This window comes from Adiantum capillus-veneris, chromosome 6, assembly GCF_014529385.1.
Source record: "Adiantum capillus-veneris isolate H3 chromosome 6, ASM1452938v2, whole genome shotgun sequence".
NCBI classification, from domain to species: Eukaryota; Viridiplantae; Streptophyta; class Polypodiopsida; order Polypodiales; family Pteridaceae; genus Adiantum; species Adiantum capillus-veneris.
In genome coordinates this window covers 126,245,866-126,265,863 of record NC_140936.1, presented here as the reverse complement: position 1 = coordinate 126,265,863, position 19,998 = coordinate 126,245,866, and the positions used below count along the sequence as shown (strand labels likewise).

Genomic DNA, 19,998 nt, shown 5'->3' with positions numbered 1-19,998 from the left:
TATACTCCACAATCTCCTGGCCATATGTGAATGTAGGTGCTGACCTCCTGATCCCCACAAAGCTACAATAGATCCGTCTCCCATGAGATCTGCCCTCCTCAATGATGGCCCTGAGTGTCAAGATATGGTCAAGAGTAGAAAAGCCTCTCCTAAACCCTGCCTGCCCAGCTGCATGCATTCCTTCCCTCTCTGCCCATCTACTCAACTGCTGCTCAAGAATGGATGCGTACAACCGTGCTAGTGTGTCCCCAATCATGACAGTGCGATAATTCCTAGGCTCCATAGGGTCTCCTGACTTGAAGATAGGTACAATTGTAGATAGGCTCCAAGTATCAGGCAAGCCCTCACACATGGCACGGTTAAACATAACTGTTAGAAGCTTTACTAGTAGATCTTTGGCATGCATGAAATGCTCAGCCACTGAGCCATCATGATCATATGCTCTTCCAGCCCTCATCCTGTCAATGGCTTTCTTCACCATCTCAGCGGTGAAAAAAGCACATGTGTGGGCATGGATCGGGGGGGTCTGGAAGGGGCGTTTGTCCAGGTACTGTGTACAAAGATGATGCGTACTAACCCTAGGTCTCTGTAGAGGTAACGGCAAAGGTGGGGAAGGAGGGGGGGGGGGGGGGGGACTTCTCATGAAAGATCTGCCACGCCTCTCACGCAAGTCCTGACTCAAGAATAGCTGGTATAGATCCTGCTCTAGTCGAGCCAAAAAAGCCCTCTTCTTCTAGCGCACCAGGCGTCGGAAGTCAATCTGTGATTGTTTGTGAGTGATGTCCCCCAAAAGCACCTCCCTCTGATGTCAAGCTCTAGTCTGGCGGCATTCCTCATCATACCAGCTGTTTTAAGGCATCTGTTTTAAGGCATGCTCCCTGAACGGCGTCTCTACTCAGGTTGGGTGTGTGGGTATGCCTCTGCTGCTGCATCATGTATTGTTTGTGTCAGTATAGTAGTAAGCTCCTCCAGAGGTCGCCTTGGTTCCTCAGTGCATAGGCGTCTGTAGATCCCGCCTATGTATACAGAGTTCGTCTCCCCTGTGAAAAGGTGTAGCGAGTAGGGGCTGCTACCCGTGGCGTGTGTGCTATTCTGAACTGGAAGGAGATGGTCAGTGACACAAGAGCATGATCCACTGCCACCCCAACCCGTCTAGGCCCAACTGTGAGATCTTGGATACTAGAGATGAGACTCGGCTGTGCCATGACATAATCCATTGTGCTGGCTGTAACAAACTGTTGACGTGTCAAAGCCTAAAGAATGGAGCCAACTTGCAAATGTCGGCCGAGGGGCCTAAACCCTAAGAAGAGCAAGTAATAGAAGAAGTCCTACCAACTTATGGGGACCCCGTCCGATGGGGTCCCAAGTGACAAAGGATTAAAAAAAGCAGGACCCGCGCACACGCAAAAATTGATGATGTGACAGATTTTTGAAAATTACGTCAGCATGATGACATGGCAAGCTCTACGGATTTTTGCGTTTTTCGTTGGCTGATGATGTGGCAGCTGTACGAATTTCCGTGATTTACGCTGGAAGCTTTTTGGCTTTGCTTTTGGACCAGATGCTTTTGAGTTTGAAGTCTTTTTACTGTAATTGCTTTTTAGGCCAAGGGCCTTTGAGTATGAGGTTAGGGCTCATTCTCTGGCATGCTTCCTGGCGAAGGTGCAAAGTCTGGAGTACCGGCTTGTACTGTGTTGATGCAATATAAAGAAATACCGAAAGGGGCGCCAAGGTTTAGGGCCAATACTCTCTGGGGTGGAAATCCGCCACTCCGTGTCGCGTGTCATCTCTCTCTTTCAGTTCAGTTGTTATTGAAGTGCTAAAAGTCTGTTCAGTATGTTCTTTTCTATTGGCACGTAGTGCCCGTCTTGTGACACTGGCTCCATGTCTGTGTGGAAAGAATGTGAAACCTCCCGCAGCAGGAAATCTTTGTAGGCCATTCAAGATGGCCAGTCCATATCTATCAGGTGACGCCCATACCCAGTATATTCCACATTTTGTGATAGTCTGGACAGGCCCGTCTCTACAACATATAGCTCTCTCAGCATCTCCTTTGAAGTATCATAAAATACTGTCTGGTGATGGGCAGCCCTAGCATTGAAGTACCCTAGAATGATAATATCACCATCTCTAGAGAGAGAAGTCCCATATGTCATCATCCAAAATAGAAAAGGGGGATTGTCCTCTGGGTGATGCATAGACTGACGTACTCAAGGGAAAGTAGCAAGTAAAGATATCTGACTGTCTCTGCTCTCAATCTCACCCACATGTACCTAGCTTGCTCATCCTTGCGGGCTATATGTATCAATGGCTGCAAATCCTCTCCAAATAACACTGCCACTCTCCCTGAGCCCCGTCCTTTGTGCTCTAATCGTGTCTCCTGTCTGCAAGTTGTATCCCATCTGTATCCACTGATGTGAGGCATGGATTGCCCAGGGGCCTGATGTGTCTCAGAATAGAAGATGATGTCTTTTCCAGTAAAACTATCCTCAAAAGCACCCACATCAAGACGCATAGATCCATTACAATTCCAGGCAGCAACTTTGAGTGTGGTCCCATAAGTCTCGCACCGTCATGTGGAGCGTCGCTCCAGTATTACCACTCTTTCATCTCGGTAAAAGGCAATCTTGCCTTTTCCCCTTGCCGCTCTAATCTCCGGCATTACCTCCTGCATATGAGCGATCTACGAGAGGGTAAGATCATCCCTGAGAAACATGCCCGTCTCTTTAAGAGTTGGCCTTTTCTTCAAGAAGACCTTCTTCGCTTCCATGCATGGAGGGAAAACGGAGGGTGAGTGCCCTTTCTTTTGAAGTTTCCCCACTGCTTCCATTTTTCTTTTTGTTGTCCACTCTCCAAGCTCTTGTGTGCGTCGCGACGCTCATGACCCCCCATCAAGGCCATGAGTTCTTTTACCTCTTCGTCCACATTGTCTTCATCTTTAATACCGCAAATTCTCACATGTAAACCACGCACACGTCTTCTTTGCTCCTCCTCTAGTGTCAGATTAATGATAGTGGGTGTGGACGTAGTCGTTATTTCCTTGCCTTTTCCTTTCTTGGCAACCTCGATCCATTTCTCGACTTCATCATTCTTGTGTTAAGTTTTTGTAAGAACATCTACCCAAGAAGTCATCTCTTTGTGTTGCTCTTCTCCCTCTTTGATGGCCCGTACTTGCTCGATCATGTTGATTTCTTCGATAACTAAGGGTTGCAATTCGCCCTCTTCCAGTGTGTTTCTTGATCATACTTCGGTGAGATTTTTCTGGAGTGATGCAATCTCTTCATCTTGAGTTGTCGCCCAATCTTCCAATGCATTTATCTTGCTTTCTTGGATCAACACGCATCCTTCGAACACTTTTATTGTGCCCAATAGATTGTGGTTCATCTTGGTAATGGTCTACGTCATTTCCTCTTTGCACTTTTGAATGGCATCCTCTAAGGGGTTGTCCTTATCTCTCTCTCTCTCTCTCTCTCTCTCTCACACACACACACACACACACACACACAGTCGGATGCTCGTTTCATGTAGGACATATATACCTAAATTCTGCCAACATCTAACACTGCATACGTCCGCAACTAGTAGATTCGCCAGAAAGTTGATTACATTTCTTTGCCATGATGGGTAGCAGCTACATTCATGAGTCTTACAATTTACATATGACAAGTAGAGACATTCAGGTCAGTTCTTTGAACTTTCTTCCAGTGGTTACATGAATCTTACAAATCCCTCAACTATTCCAGTTTGCAGACTCAAAACAGACCCCCCCCCCCCCCCCAAAAAAAAAAAAAAAAAAAACAGACCCAAAAACCTGTTCCTCAGAGTTACATGGCATACTAAGGGAAAATAGTGAGCAAGTAAGAACAATCTCCATGAATTTCTCTTAGAAATGATACACAGAACCACCAGAAAATGGCATTCATACAAAATTTTCCACGCATTGAGCTGCACTTTACACCAATAATCAAGGGCATAAATGTCGAGTAAAGCTCACGGCCATTCAAGTGAGCTTTGAAAGAATGATTTGACAAAGGTATATGTTACATATTATATTACAACCCAAAGAGAGAATGTTCCCTGGGAAAACTTAGTTTTGTGACCCCCTTGTTGACTTTCTCTATGTACAGTCTACAATAGCCTTAATTCAGGGTAACACCTATCAAGCTATCAACTCACTAATGGGGCTCCGGTCCATCACCTTGGCTGCCGATGCGGCCACCTTGTGCAGCTCGGAATTAACGTTCGGTAAAAGCAGCACCTGCACCATAAGGTCCAGCTGTTACTTACATGCTGCATTTAAAAAAATTCATTTCATAACTCATTAGACAAGTCTAATAAACGTCGTAAGAGACAGACCTGTGCGAGTAAATCTATTGTGCGCCTCAACAATCTGGCTAAATCACCCTCATCCAGATCACATTCCGCCATCAATTCTCGCCATGTCACACCAGATGCCCAAGCCTCCACAAGGCCAGCCAGTTGATCATCCAAGCAACAAGCGATCTGCAGCAAATGCCAAATGAGAGAGAGAGAGAGAGAGAGAGAGAGAGAGAGAGAGAGAGACGATGATTGCTCCGCAAGTAGACACACACACATCATTACATACGTACGTACATGGGTACCTACATACATATGTAGGTAGGTATGTATATAGCTATATATACACACACATAAATATAAAATACAAAAGAAGAAAAAGAATCTTCTACTAATCAAACATCTTGAGGGCATATACCCCAAGAAAGTATTATACAAAAGAGCCAATTACATAAGAGTAATTACAAAACAATGAAGGTACCAAACCAAGACAAAACCGCAACTGTTTCATGTTTTCAACATCCCAGATCTCAGTTGCTGGGTCTCCTCATCTGGCAGCCCCCCTGCCTACACGAGTACGTACCAAAACCCTTGCATTTTTGCAGCATTGTAGCAGATTAGGCCCGCATCAGCCAAGGGCAAACCCACCAGCCCCTTCATGTAATGGAGATTCAGCTCTGGCAGCCCATTGTCCGTGGTGAGTTGTTTACAAATCTAATGTGCAAACAACCTCAGTGACTGTAAGCAGCCAGATAAAAGGAGTATTCAGTCTGTTAGTCTTGTGCTTTGCCTAAACTTCACACAGCCAAAAACTCAGCCACATTGGATGCTCAGTTTTGCAGGATGTTGCAATCAGCTTTTGTCACTTGGACACCAGATTAATCCATTTTGCGGACATATTTGGGGTAAGTTAGAAGAGTGAGTTCTTCATGACGGGGGTTCATGGGTTCATTGCTTGGAACCCATGAATTGGATCTAGACAAAGTAAAGGAATTACAGGATTGACTAGGGTTTATTAATCTTCATGATGGCAGAATCATTGTTTTTCTGTTTACCTGCAGCGCACTGGGGTTCCTTCTACATTTTTCTTGTTAGTCCCCTTGACACCATCTTTTGTATTCCTCAGCTACACAGCCAAAAACTCAGCCACATTGGATGCTCAGTTTTGCAGGATGTTGCAATCAGCTTTTGTCACTTGGACACCAGATTAATCCATTTTGCGGACATATTTGGGGTAAGTTAGAAGAGTGAGTTCTTCATGACGGGGGTTCATGGGTTCATTGCTTGGAACCCATGAATTGGATCTAGACAAAGTAAAGGAATTACAGGATTGACTAGGGTTTATTAATCTTCATGATGGCAGAATCATTGTTTTTCTGTTTACCTGCAGCGCACTGGGGTTCCTTCTACATTTTTCTTGTTAGTCCCCTTGACACCATCTTTTGTATTCCTCAGCTAGACCTAGATAGTTTTGTACTGTTTCCATCAGGTCAGCCTTTCTGTGACCTTTGGAACTATCTTCTACCTCAAAGTATAGCCACTCTTCCACCAAAGAAAAAGAAAACGGTAGTAGGATTTCTATTCTCCAGAGAGCAGCTTGTTTTTCGGTTCTTTCTAAACATATCAGTGAAATAGGATGTGAGTTGAGTGCATATGAGGGTTTGCATACAAGTACATGCATGTTTCAAAAGTCCAGTAGAGAGACATACCGTTACCCCACACTCATTCTGTAGATCCAGTAGCCACCGCCGCTTTTTTTCAAGACTGTAGACCACCTCTTGGACTGTGGTAGAAGTTGTGTATATGTTGCTGTTCAAAAAATCATATTGTGTGATGTTCAAGGCATCTAAAATATAGGAAGCATAGAAAATTGAAGGTAGACAGTGATATCTTTACCAGGCATCCATATTGTAAGAGCGAACCTTGATACCCTCTGTAACCAAACACCCACACACTGAGGCTAGCTGAGCCGAATTGAGGGCTGGTAAAGAGTCATCTGAGAGTGCTAAGGCTAGCCATAGTTCATTCGCTCCTCTGATGGATGCAGCTACTTTCCCAAGTGGAAGCATGTCATGTGTATTAGGAGAGATTGCTTTGGCCTGCTCAAGAACATTGACAACCTGGCACATACACACAATCATCTCCATGAGATTCAGTCTGAAAGCAAGAATGCTTACGAAACATAATAAAGAATCAAAGCCATTTATTGCTATATTGGCAACCATTGATTCAAGGCCCTTGTTGAATTGAACAAATTCAACATGAATCCTGGGCTCATTAACATTTTAAATCCATGAGAGTCAGTTTAGGAGAAAGGATGCTCAAGGTATAAAACAAAGGGAACTTGCTTTCAAAGCCAGATAGTACTGCAATATTGGCAACCAATGCTTTCAGGCACAGGCTGCTCAAAGAGCAAACACAAAGAAAACAAGGGAACGCTAACGTGAAATAGATTTTATAGCCTTGGCCCAGTAAAGTGCACCTACATGAAACATGAAACACACATGCAATTGAGTTTCTTAAAGCTCCTGCATGCAAGAGGATGAGGCGAAGAGTAGAATCAATAAGCTCCAGAAGGGACAACTTGAGCTCAAAAGCGTTTAGCTTAAGCATTCAATGTCTGAACCTGTAAAAACTTCTGCCATCCGGTGGGTTGCATTCGATTTACTTGAGCTACCAATTTTGACCTCTTCTTCTCCAGCTTCTCTATATTTGCATCACGTAACTTGGTCATGGCTACCACCTGCCAGTACTCTTTGCTTGCTTTGGTGCCTTTTATCTCCTTCTTAAGTTTAGTATTCTTCCTGCGTTGCTTAGCATAAGCATTGGCAAGCAGAGATATCTCCTCAGGAAACTGCAAGGAGAAATGCTGTATTAGAAAATTGTATAGAATAACCAACGACATTCAAATACTGTGCATATAGCAATTGCAGATTCACCTGAACCTCTTCAGTCACATGGCTGTCATCAGGAATATTCCTACTCAAGGCCGACGTGTTATAAAAGCCCATCGAGCACCACACACTTGTAAAGGCACTTTTTCCTGACTTTCCCACCATCTCCCAAGATGATTCCCATGGCTCAGGCCGCTCTGCAGCCAGCAGATCTCGAGCACTGCCCTCTTTTGAACTCATAGTAACATTTCTCAGCTTAATTTTCTTGATAGACTGCACCGAAGTAGCACTAAATGCATACCAGCAATTGTCAAAACCTAGTGCCATAGAATATTGAACATCCATATGTGAATTGGATGCTTGTCCATTCAAGTCTTCAGATACCTGGTTGTCCTCCTGCAGTAAACAAGTGTAATACTGATCAGAACTCACAAGCCCCTGAAAAAAGCTGCAAAAAGGGACCTCAATCTTATGCAAGCATAGTGCGATCAGTGAGTGTTCTGCCATTAACAAAGAGGTGGTTCAAACTACAGGAAACCATTTCTCGATTGGAACGATCTTGAGCTTTTGACCTAAAAACAACCATGTGAACCTGTAGAAAGGCTTCTAGCTCCATAATTAAACAAAGGACAAGTAGCACTGCCCTCCACAAACAGGGAAACACTGAAAGATGGCCCCTACACAGAATAAGCAAGTTTAAAATTTTGCCATCTTTATGAATAAGCAGGTTTAGGCTTGAAGATGTTTGTATTTGGATTGTGGCTGTAGGCTAGCTTTTGGTGGTTTGTGTTCACTTGAGATTGGTATTTTATTAGAGTAAGAGCTAATGACACGAACAATGTCAACATTAAACACTCACAGACAATGACACATATCAACATTTCCTCGTTAAAGAAGGATGAATGGGTGAATCTGAATATTAATTAAATTCTGCATGCATTCAAAGAGAGTGCCACATACCAATGCTTTTTGGTTGAAGAAGGATGAATTTTGTAAGATTTCAAAGCACATGGCTGACATCTTTATTTCACTTCCAGTATCAGTAATGTAGCATATCTGAACATAGGGCAGGTGGTCCCTATCATTGACTGCATCCTGCAGAAGTGGTTGTACTAAATCCAATTTTTTCTGCTCAAATTCACTCCAAAGTTCTTTTAGCCTATCCTTTTCCACCTGTCAATATCATACATCGTTCTAAACCAATAAATACAGATTGGATAGTTCACAAGTCAATACAACATCCAGATTGACTTCCTAGATTACTTAATGGCCTCAGAAATCAAGCTCAAGCATAAAAGACTGACCTTTAAGTCATTCTTCAGTTTCATATATTCCTCAATCTCCTCTGCTGTTAACAGGCTCCTGACATCTGGAATCTCTTCTTCCTTCAGATGGGCAATTCTGGTTTCAAATTTAGAAATTTGCTTCATCACCTTTGCCTTTACTTCATTTCCAACATAATTACCAAAGCTCCTTTCAACCAAAGCACGAGCTTCTTCTAATGTTCTCCCCTGCCTCAACACTTTACCATCGGCAGATTTCATGCTCTGCAAAACAAATGTAAAACCAAGATGAAATGTAACCAACAAGGCAACACATTACATATAAAGCACGCAACCTATCTAATCAAGGTGGAGAGAGACAATTAATATAATTAGTACAAAAAAAAAACATTGCATGGTAATGCACGTCAATGATGAACCATAAAATATGTTAAAGTACTACACCATGTATGTGTCACATGTGATGCATGTTTGTTAATTATAGGTTCTCCGAAACATAATACCATTGTCACCCTTTCATGGCATGCAAACTTTGAATTTAGAAGGCACAATTTTCTTGCAACACGTAGAAGTTGAGCAATTAAAGTAAAAACAATCAATTGGTTCGTATTGGATAACCGATCCGACAAAAAAAATTCACGTCTAGAACAAGAAATCTGCAGAATTCATGCAACCTTGAAAGAAGCAGTTATTATCCACACATTAATGTCTGCCAAAAAAGCCAATTTTGAAGAGAAAGGAGCTCTAAAATGCAATTGGTAGGATCAGGACAGAAGCCAAAGTGTCAAAAGAGGCATATCACTCCTGTTAAATGCTTATCACTCCAAAAACTTACTAAATCCTTAACACTCAAAATTTTCTACCTGTTAAAAGCAGTCCCCCTTGAATGGGATAATTCTTAATTGCACATCTCACTGAAGTCAAAATTGGTGTTCAACAAACAACTAGAGCTTACTCAAAAGGATTTCAATCAAGAAACTTTCCATGCCAGCATCTAATGATCAACTACCCTTTCCCAGAGCAATGGGAAGATGGCTCACAGAACTAGCTAGAGACAGAACCTAGGTTTGAAATTGGGCAAGGGATATTAGACAACTAAGGGGGTGTGAGGTTCCTCCAGATCCGCGAACACATAACAGAACCAATGTGCGACATGGTTTGATTACACTATTTTGAAGTTTGGCAGAAGGGGAACATGAACACAAGACATCATAGATAAAACACGATAATATTTGCAAGAATCAGATAAAACACAATAATAGTCGCAAGAATCAGATGCCTGCAAAAGGAATTAATAGGTATGCCATGACCTTCAAAGGTGAGATAATAGAAGTATTCAATGAGGCCTAACAAAGGGGTTTGAAATATCCAGTGAATGTGACATAGAAATGGGATTCCAAACCTCTCAAGAAGTATTTGCCTCTCCATTTAAAGGCATTCCCGCACACCTAATACCTCATTTTAGTGTTGACACATGCAGGTTACTCCCTTTGTGCGTGCTGGAACAACTGCTTATGGGATATTTGTAAAATACTACAAGGCTATGTCAGACTTATTTTAAGTGCTTCTCGCTTTCTCAAAGCTCTACTTCAAAATACTCAAAATAAGTAGAACCTGGAACAAAACATTTTACCGCCATAGTTTTTAACAAATCCTATATCTGCACAATCTCAGATCTGCTCAGAAAGTTGGGGAGAGTAAACTGTATTGACATCTATGAGTGAAACTTAGGATCATTTGATATACTAAGAGTGTTATCAACGTTTGAGATATCAAATGTCAAGATAAGAGAATTCAATTTCCAATCACAGAAGGAGTCGTCTAAGAATTGGATACTTACTGACAGAAGATGGAGGACCATGCCATACGAAGCCGTAAATTGAGAGACTAAAGGATCTGGACCAGCAAACAAAATTTTGCAGCCTTCTTCTGCTCCTTCAAAAGGAGTTTGAACTAAGACAACGTGTCCCTGCTCATCTAAGCCCCTGCGCCCTGCCCTCCCAGCCATTTGCAGCATTGAATTTGAACTCAACAGGTTATGACCATTGTCTCCTCTTTTACTTAATGAAGACAGGACAGTGGTGCGAGCAGGCATGTTTATACCTGCTGCAAGCGTCTCTGTTGAAAATACAACCTTAATCAAGCCCCTCTGGAAGAGCTCTTCAATAAAACCTTTCCATAATGGCAGACAACCTGCATGGTGAGCAGCAAAACCACACCGAAGTGCTGATACCGAGGACTCTCTGACAGCATCAGGATGTTCTCCTCTAAAAGTTGTTAAGGCTTCATAAACCTGTCTTTGTTCTTCATCTGAAAGCAGTTGCAGATCTCGTACATATCGAATGGCTGTGTCACACCCTTTTCTGCTAAAGATAAACCAGATAGCTGGTAACATTCCTCTAGATTTAAGCTGCTCTAGAGTTTCTTCCACCCGAGGAACCTGCAAAAAACAGCACAGACATAAATTGAGAACAAATGGCTCAAGGAATCAAAATTGTTAACCAGCGGCGCCGAACAACTGACAAAGATCACCCTCAGGGAATGTACCATTGGACACGCAGTAAAACCACTCATCATGAAAAAAGAGCTGCCAAAATTAAGAACAGGTAGCACCTACCATACCGGCCTAGTTGCAGTCCAGCAACATATGAATTTTTTCAAACCATACCATTTCACACTGCATGTATCCATCCAGTTCGTACCAACCAATGACCTTTTGTCAAATGCCCCTCAGGCGACTTTTGGCCATTTCAAAATTTTGCTCGTACCATTCTTATTGCTGTTTTAGGGCTGCCAGAGATCCTTGTCAAGGTGGGGCTGTTGAGAGGTCACATCTTTGATAAAAGTGCCCCCCTCCCCCAAGCCTCTTGAGCCCCAAATATGTCTCAATGAAGCCTCCCCCGCAAGTATCCATAGTGCCCCCCCCTCCCTCAAGCCTCTTGAGTCACAAATGTCTCAATCAAGCCTCCCCCACAAGTGTCTAGAGCCTCCTTATGGCCGTTGGTCTCCTCGTCCTCCTCCTGGACTTCTACCTCAACCTCTTCCTCAGCTCGTATCCTTCATATTGTTCCTCATCCTGATGGGTGTTAGTTTCTGTAAGTTCCCCATAGCTCTTGAAACTGTTGAGAAGAGCAATCAATTGCGCTCTCATACCAATGAAACCAGTTGGACATTTTAAAAAAGACGGTGAACTGACTAACATTAAACAGACTTCAAGCACACTGAACTTAAAGAACTTGAATCTTCTAAAAGTGCACACAACAAAGAGAGAGGGGCAGAGTTTCCCCAACACAGATAGGCCACTTATTCATTGCCTAGGCTTCTCAATCAAGACCTCTCTGAAGCCCCACTCCCCTTTCTACAGGCAGCTACTCATACCACTAATATTCTTTCTAGACCTGAAAACTATTCTCACTCTCTGCAGATGTTAGATTCAATGCTACATAACCCACTCCTCCACAGAAGACTGCATGATAACAAATAAGAAGCGATTTACACTCCAGCTAAAGGGTAAATGTCCACACTCGGCACCCAAACTATGTATTTCCCATCACATCATTTAAAACTCAGGTTCAACAGACGTGCCTCCATCCCACTCCAACGTTCCTCCGATTCATGCTCAAGAGGGCCTAAATAAATATATTGCTATATGAACTCCAGTCGTTTTGATATGCAGATGGCCAGGAGAGAAACTTTGAAGCACCTAACTTAGCAAAGACTTTCTAAAATCGGTAGACATTTATAGACAAATGAGTGCTAAGGCAGAAAACTTATTGCTAAGGCAGCAATAAGTTCAACAGAAACTGATTCTATCAACGCTCAATATGAATAACTAACAAAAGTTAATAGTCTCCCTAAAACAGACTAGAATTAAATACAGACAAGAAGCTTCTCACCTGCCTTCGACGCGAGAACTGCAAGTCCTCATTTGAGAACTCCTCATCTGTTAAAGTAGTAACCTCATAATTATACCCCCCTAGAGCAAGCCTCCTGTAAATGTTAAGCCAAAACTATTAGCCTGTGTTAACGCATTCGATGAAGACATGTAGAGCAGCATGATCACATTAACTCACAGGACTGAGCCTTATTAACAAAGTTCATTTCTAGATAGGACCCCATAACATTGTTTTGCATACAAAGTGAGTCTTAAAATGATTTTTCACGTTGTGGCAACCATGAAGCAGCAATGAATGCTAATTTTTAATGATACTGGCATAGGTAAGAATACACTTGAAAGCCTGTACCTATAACTCTTGACTGAGCATGCATTCCCAAAAGATCTTTAGAGAACCTACCAGAAAAACCCTTTATCAAGCAATTTTTCTTTTTTTTCCTAGCCTTCCAGTGGTATCAAAGCGTTACTTTGCTAATATTATAATAGAACAAAGTGTCTATTCAGTACTATTGCTTGCAGGCCTTGAGGCTATTTATACTATTTTTGAATAGCCAACTCATGGTTCGCTAGACACTTTTAAAGCACCGTCTTGTTTAAGCAGTTTCATACTCACCTTGCCATAGATGTTATCTACAAACGCTCAAGGCCCTAGATCTAGATCTAATGAAAGAAGGCTTCTTCGTGGCAATGCTCTGCCTTCTGAGGTTCTACTAATCTCTAGGCATCATGAGGAGATTCCAGACTCTGAATAGTGTTGCCACTTGTGACCTGTTTTTAGTAGGCGCCCGCGCCCTGTTCTATGCACGTGACCCCTTCAATACCCCCTTGTAGACAGATTGTAATAGAGCCATGTTACTTGTACTCTCTTATATGGTTAAGATTGCCCGGAAAGGCTATGATTATGAGGCTTGTTTTCATTGAGAAGAGCAGCAGAGACTAGATTGACGAGAGCTTATGCAGCCTTGGGAGGTTTGGAGAAGATGTGTTCGCAAGTTCAGTTTCAGGAACCTCGAACAAAGCTGTGGCTTTTTTACACTCTAGTGGCTTCAGCTATGCTCTATGGGGTTCAAATTTGGGGGCCCTAAGTGGACCATTAGGGCAGATCTGGTAGCACTGATGGACGGAGATGTATGGAGAGGCCTCTAGTCTCTATGATCTCTCAAATGATTCGGGCTAAGGCCTCAGTGCCACATGAGATTATTCGGGCTGAGTTAGCTGCCCCTCCTCTCTTAGTTGAGGCCCTTACTAAATCAGTTTCCTTCATGCATAATTTATGAGACCTTCCCAGAGACAGATATGCTCGGCTAGCACTTGAGTCATCCCGACAGCTAGCGCTACAAGGGGACAGAGCATGTTGGTATGGGCAAATGACATCATGGTTTCAGTCACAAGGCTTCAGCATGAATAGACTGCCTCCATTCCAGTACTCCTTGGATGCACCCTCCCTTTCTCTCACACGGATGGAGACCACTAGACTTATACATCAGGATTTGATTCAACTAGATACCAGAAGCACATGGATACAACCAATATAAGAGTTGGGCACGAAGATGGCTTTCTACAGAGAACATCTCCTCCAACTAACAAAGGATGGATATGTGATCAGACCGGCCTATATTAGTATATGGACACTCATTTATCCTATGGGATACGATGTGCTATTGGTCAGATGCGCCCATCGTTGCATCGGCTAGAGATTGAGACTCGCAGATTTTTACTGAGTACCAGCAGAAGCCAAGATATGCCAGTTATGTCATGTAGAGCCAAAGGCAGAGTCACGTCACATTTTTCATTGTCCGGTATACTACGAGATACAAGGGCTCTTTCACTGTCTATTCAGAGAGGGCTTTGGACCGTTGGCTAGAGTCATGAGATATCAGGATCAGAAATACCTCGGGTTGTTTTTGCTAGAGCTGCACAGACACAGGGAAAGTCCCTTGAGGAGACCAGGTAGTGGGAGACATTCACAGAGAGAGATCACTGACTTCTTTAGAGCAGGGACTCAGCAACAGGATGAGCATGCTTCGCAGCAAACTTCAGAGCCCACTTCTACCAGGGGTTTTTCCGACCACTCGCTTTCACAAAACATAAGTATTCTAGGCGATATCAATGTTTCTTTTTTTTTTTTTAATTACCAACAATCCACAGGGGGAGGTGCTGAGCCACGCGTAGGCATCACCATGGCCACCTAATTGATGCACCATGTGCTGGGAACGGCAGAGAGAACTCGTAGCAACCAACTAGGAACCTCCTCCTCGGGTGGGTCACGAGAGTTTTCAAAGGCAAGAGCCCTAGCAAGGTGAACACCAGATGAGGACAAGGTGTCCCTCTAGAGGGGACCCAACGGGGGATTTAAACCCACAACCCAAGGTGGAGAAGCCAAAGCCTTACAATTAGACCAACTCTTTGGGGACAAATAATATCAATGTTCGTAGGCATTACTTGAAAAATGAGCTTTGGCCACTCTAGGAAGAGCTTGATTTGGTCTTGCGACATCATCAATGTTGCTTAGGAGAAATAAAGGAAGCAAAAAGGGTGTCACTTGAATATTTTTTGCAATACAAAAAGAGGAAAACTAAAAAGGGGGAATTAAATGCTGGCATTGATTGATAAAGATCACCAAGACGGGGAATAAATCTGTGCAAGAAAGAGCTGAGAACAAGGGCGGGCATGGAAGGACGATATGGAGGGTGCCACCAACAAAAAAAGCTACAAGACCATTGAGCACCACAAACCGCAATCAATAACAGAAGGATATCTTAACACACAATTACCTGTTCATTTGTGTACCACCATTGCTTAGCAGAGGTGCTAGAGAGTAACGGCTTGAAAAATGCCAAGTTAATGGCACCGGTCTTCGCCTTGAAGTCACAAGCTCAGTAGGACCATGCACCTACAAGAACAATGAACAATGAACAATGGAATCACCAGTACAATACCAATACACTTTTGAGCCATGAGCCTTAGAAGCAGACCTTGGCAATCCAACCAGCAAGTTCATCAGAATTTGCAACAGTTGCAGAAAGGCATATAAGCTGCACTTCCTTAGGGCAGTATATGACCTGAAGCAAAAATAAACACAAAATTCAGGTGAATGCCTTTCCATAGGTCTCCTCACCAGCCAACATGTCTATGCAGAAAACATCCATTCTGTGAAAAGCCCTAGACTACACTGCCGCAGCATATCCAACATATGGTCAAGTTTGAAACACGGTACAAGTGTATCTTGACATACCACTTCTTCCCAGACCGTCCCCCGCGATGTGTCACTCAGATAATGAACTTCGTCAAGTACAATCATCGAAACATTGTGCAACTGATCTCCTTCCTCCAATGTCCCAAGACTGCAAGGCATCAAACTCATACCCGTAAATATATGCAAACGGAGTATACTTGGAATGCATCATGCTTAAACCATAAAATTGGCATGTTAACAGCATTACATAGCACATAGCATGCTGCAAAAATTGCTGCTGAGCGAGAAAATGTTTGGAGTTATGAGTTCGGATTTGGAAACAGTTAACGTTTCTTTCAGTATTGCCTACCTTTGATAGAGCATATTGCGCAGAATCTCTGTTGTCATGATCAATATGGGTGCATCTCTATTAACAGAAGCATCTCCTGTAATCAGTCCCACATTTTCTTCACCAAACATAGTCCTGCTCATAGCAAATGCTATAGATTGTAAGAAACCTCTCAAGGTAATACACAGAAATTCCATTTATTAGACAACATTCAGATCCATGATGAGGCTTGAGCTGTCTCACAACACCTGAATTCTCGAAGTTTCTGGTTGGAAAGAGCTTTCAGAGGTGTGGTATAAAACAAGCGCCTCTTCAGTGCCAGAGTTGCAGCAGCAGCACACTCTGCAATCAAAGTCTTTCCACTGCTAGTTGGGGCACAAACCACCACAGAGGAGCCTTTTAAAAATCCCTCGATAGCAAGACGCTGCAACCAAGGGAGCTTCTTTAACTTTTGATGTTCATTAAAGACAGGAAAATAATAAAGCACTTAGCACACTTTTGTTACATAAAAAAAGCAGCAGAAAGCTCTTCAGCATCACTACAAGCTAGGCATGTCACATTGGAGCAACTCAACCAATACTTCGCTCTTACGGTAGTGACCTCTGCTACAACGTGCAACTTGAGTTCACTGACCAGTTGGTGAAGTACGAGCACGCGAGGCAATCAAATCGCTCTCCATGAACTTATTCACTGTCTATCAAGGGGCTTCTTGGTTGATTGGTGGTCAGTGTGTGTGTGTGTGGCCATATTGTCAACAAAACCCAAAATCTGACCCAACTAAAGAAGACCTCAAATGGAGACTTGTGGCGGCTGGAGGACTCCAAAAATCTAGAATCCTCTTTGAAATATTCCGGAGGGAAACAAAGGCGCAGAGCAGGGGCCACTTGCTTGATGAAAGAGGTCTGGAAAAGCGGCAATCCCAAAAAAAATGCGTCAGTCTCGTCAGTCCCATGGCATTGGACACAATGAGAGAGGCGATGTGCCGCACATGTAACAAAGTACCAATCGGTAAAGCACCCACCATACATCGCCATAAGAAAATGCTCTTTGAGAGGTAGATCAGATGCGACATAGCGTTCTTTGCCACCACAATTGATACTTGCCACTTGGAGGGTGACCACAACTGATTTCGTGACTTTGCCTTTTGTACCTCTTCTTTATTGTGGGTTTTCCTCTGTTTGAGGTTTCCCACTTGTATATTCAATCAAGATCTACAAAAATAAATGTGTGTGTGTGTGTGTGTGTGTGTGTGTGTGTGTGTGTGTGTGTGTGTGGACACTAGAGTTATGTTTTGACTGCTTTTAGTTGCTCACTCCTTTGAACCTCTTCTTCATGGTCGGAGTGCAGGATTCTACCTCGTGCATTATCTTCTTCGAGGGTTTTCCCTCATCCTGAGATTTTTCAATAGTAACATAAGAATTACAAAGGAAAAAAGTAAGTATGTGTGTTTGTGTTAAATGCAAAAATGACAGATAAGGGCACAACAACCTGCATTTCTTGGATAAGGATTCTTCCTCCAAGCAGTTTTTTTGTAGGATTACATCCCACCAGAAAATTTGACTCCATCAAATGAGCAAGGCTACCTCAAGAATAGTGGACTAGTTTAAACTGTGAATTGTCTCATGCATTCTCTCCACCTTTAAAAAGAGTATTTGCAGCTCTCTACCCTACGCTTCCTAAGTTGGATGCTAGAGCTAAGATTCTTCTTCATGTTCATCCCACCTCTTCTAAAATAGCTCAAAAATTCCTTTGCAAAGCCTATTACATTCGACGAATTGGGCAAAGTCTCATATGTAGCACATGGAAAATCTCCAGCCTAGGATGAGCTTACAGTGGAATTCTTGTACAATTTTGGGCCTACTAAAAGAGCCGCTACAATTCATGATGAATCATCTGCTTCAGAATTATCTCTAGTTATTGTCAAGGTCCAGGTCAGGGGGCATAAGATCTCAGCCCTACATCTACTAGACATAACTGGCAGTAATCTCCACTGAAGTAGCTCCAAGTCAGCAGTAGGAAACTCTGCAGACATTCAGCTCCTCAGTTTGCGACACATGAGCAGCCATAAAAAACGATGGTGATGGGAGAGCCCATGCACGGCTGATAAGTGAGCAGCCGGGAAAAAATGATTACTTCCTATCCCCTCTGCCAATGTGCCCTTGACAAGTCAATTCCAGGAATAAAACCTCCCTCCCACCCTCAACTCTTGACAGCCCCCTCTAGTGTTCTTCCCCCGTAATAAATGCTCCCACCATGGCTCCCGGCCTCCGTCGATTGCCTTGTGGTCGCAATTATTACAGAGAAAGGACATTAAAGTCCCTTTCTCTATACCAGAAAACTTAGTCCTTGAACTAGTTTATACTTGTGCCTTCACCCAGCAGGTAGCTACAACATCTACAAAAACTACAGAGATATGACCCACCTGAAACTTGTCGATGCGGAAGTTGTAGAGTGCAGACAGGTCCCTTGCAGTAATTTTATCATCTTTTCGCCGTTGAATCCGTAGGCAAAGTTCTTGCACTCTTTTATGAATATCTGCCTTTCCATCAGAAGTATCGCTGGAAAGAGCTTCTGAGCCATCATCATCTTCCTCATTGCCATCGGAAACAAGGTCATCCAACTCTACAAGGTCCTTAATGGCATCCTCAACAGAACCCAGCTCATCATCATCATCACTGGCATCGTCATCATCGTAAACAAGACTGGAGTTGTCTTCTGAGCTACTTGTGGTGGGCGAGGGCGACTTCCAACGGTCTGCAGCTGCTGACCAACCAGATTCTTCTCTTTCAACAGTGAGCGAATGAGGCCTGAACAAGGAGCGATGTCGTGAGAAGGGACAAATGCGGGAGTGAGAGTTACTGCTGGAGAGAGTAGCTGGGAGACGCTTCTGATGAGAAGAACATCTACAGTCCCCTGCAGGCAGACAAAACTGCTTGGAGATAGCCATGGCGAGCTTGCAACAACTAAACGCACGGTGTGATCAAAGTATCTATGTTTGTTCGAAACACCGCACGTTGATTGGTTAATAAGCTGGGTTCAAACGGAATCCGACCAAAAGTTTGGAGATATGTCTCCACGATTTTGAAAAGTCGTGGACGTAGAGAATCTTCGAAGATTCTCTCTCTCTCTCTCTCTCTCTCTCTCTCTCTCCCTCTCCCTCTCCCTCTCCCGCTGCTCCCTGCCCTGCACCCGCACCTGCTCCCGCTCCCGCTGCCCCCTGCTCTGCACCCGCCCTCGCGCTGCCTCTGCTCCCGCTGCCCCGCCCCCCCCCTCGCGCTCTCTCTCTCTCGCACGCGCTGCTCCCTGCTCTGCACCCGCACCCCCCCCCCCCCTCGTGCGATGAATCTGCTGCCCGCTTCCCCTACGCGTAGCATGTCTTAGCGTAGCATGTCCCCCTTTCTTTTTTTATGCGTAGAAAGTCTCATAGCCCCCACCCCCCTTCTTCTACGCGTAGGAAGTCTTTAAAAAAAAAAATTAATTTTTTTTTTTTAATAACCCATCCACCGCCTTGCAGCTTTCCGGTCTCATAGGTCACTATGGCCTTTTGAAGACGTTACTATAACATTTCATCTCATTTCTTTTCATTTTAATTTATTATTTTAAAATTTAATTTATATTTTAAAAAAAACCATACTGTACCCCCCTCCCCCATTCTCTTTACCATACTTTACCCCCCCCCCCCCCCCCTCTCTCCCTCTCTCCCGTCTGTAACTATCGCCGCCCCTCCCTGGCCATACCGCCTCACTCCCCCACTCGTCGCGCCCGCTACTAGTGTGTGTGCACACGTACATCTAGTGACTCCCTTGCAGACGGCTCCCCCACTCGCCCAACTGCCGCGCCCCCTGCTGCTGTGGGTGCACACGTACATCTAACTCCATTGTGGACGGCGATCAAGCATGAGGAAGATGAACGATAAAGCCGACCCCCTAGAGGATGCCATTCAAAAATGCAAAGAGGAAATGACGGAGATCATTACCAAGATGAACCGCAATCTCTGGGGCACAATAAACATGCTCGAAGGGCGCGTGCTGATCCAAGAGAGCAAGATAAGCACGCTGGAAGACCGAGTGACGACCCAAGAGGAA

At 43.7% G+C, this 19,998-nt stretch overlaps 1 protein-coding gene across 1 annotated transcript; it reads right to left on the bottom strand.

Annotated features, from left to right (window-relative positions):
* Positions 1 to 3,850: 3,850 nt before the first annotated feature.
* Positions 3,851 to 18,901, bottom strand: EMB25 (DEAD/DEAH box helicase). Its single transcript, XM_086514769.1, has 16 exons — positions 18,336 to 18,901; positions 16,162 to 16,337; positions 15,935 to 16,048; positions 15,625 to 15,733; positions 15,365 to 15,451; positions 15,164 to 15,282; positions 12,391 to 12,484; positions 10,335 to 10,934; positions 8,516 to 8,758; positions 8,172 to 8,384; positions 7,257 to 7,607; positions 6,944 to 7,171; positions 6,214 to 6,437; positions 6,027 to 6,126; positions 4,357 to 4,503; positions 3,851 to 4,258 (listed from the first exon to the last, which is right to left on the bottom strand). The coding sequence occupies exons 1-16, from the start codon at positions 18,858 to 18,860 to the stop codon at positions 4,160 to 4,162; spliced, it is 3,429 nt and encodes a 1,142-aa protein (XP_086370895.1). The 5' UTR covers positions 18,861 to 18,901; the 3' UTR covers positions 3,851 to 4,159.
* Between the last annotated feature and the right edge of the window lie 1,097 nt (positions 18,902 to 19,998).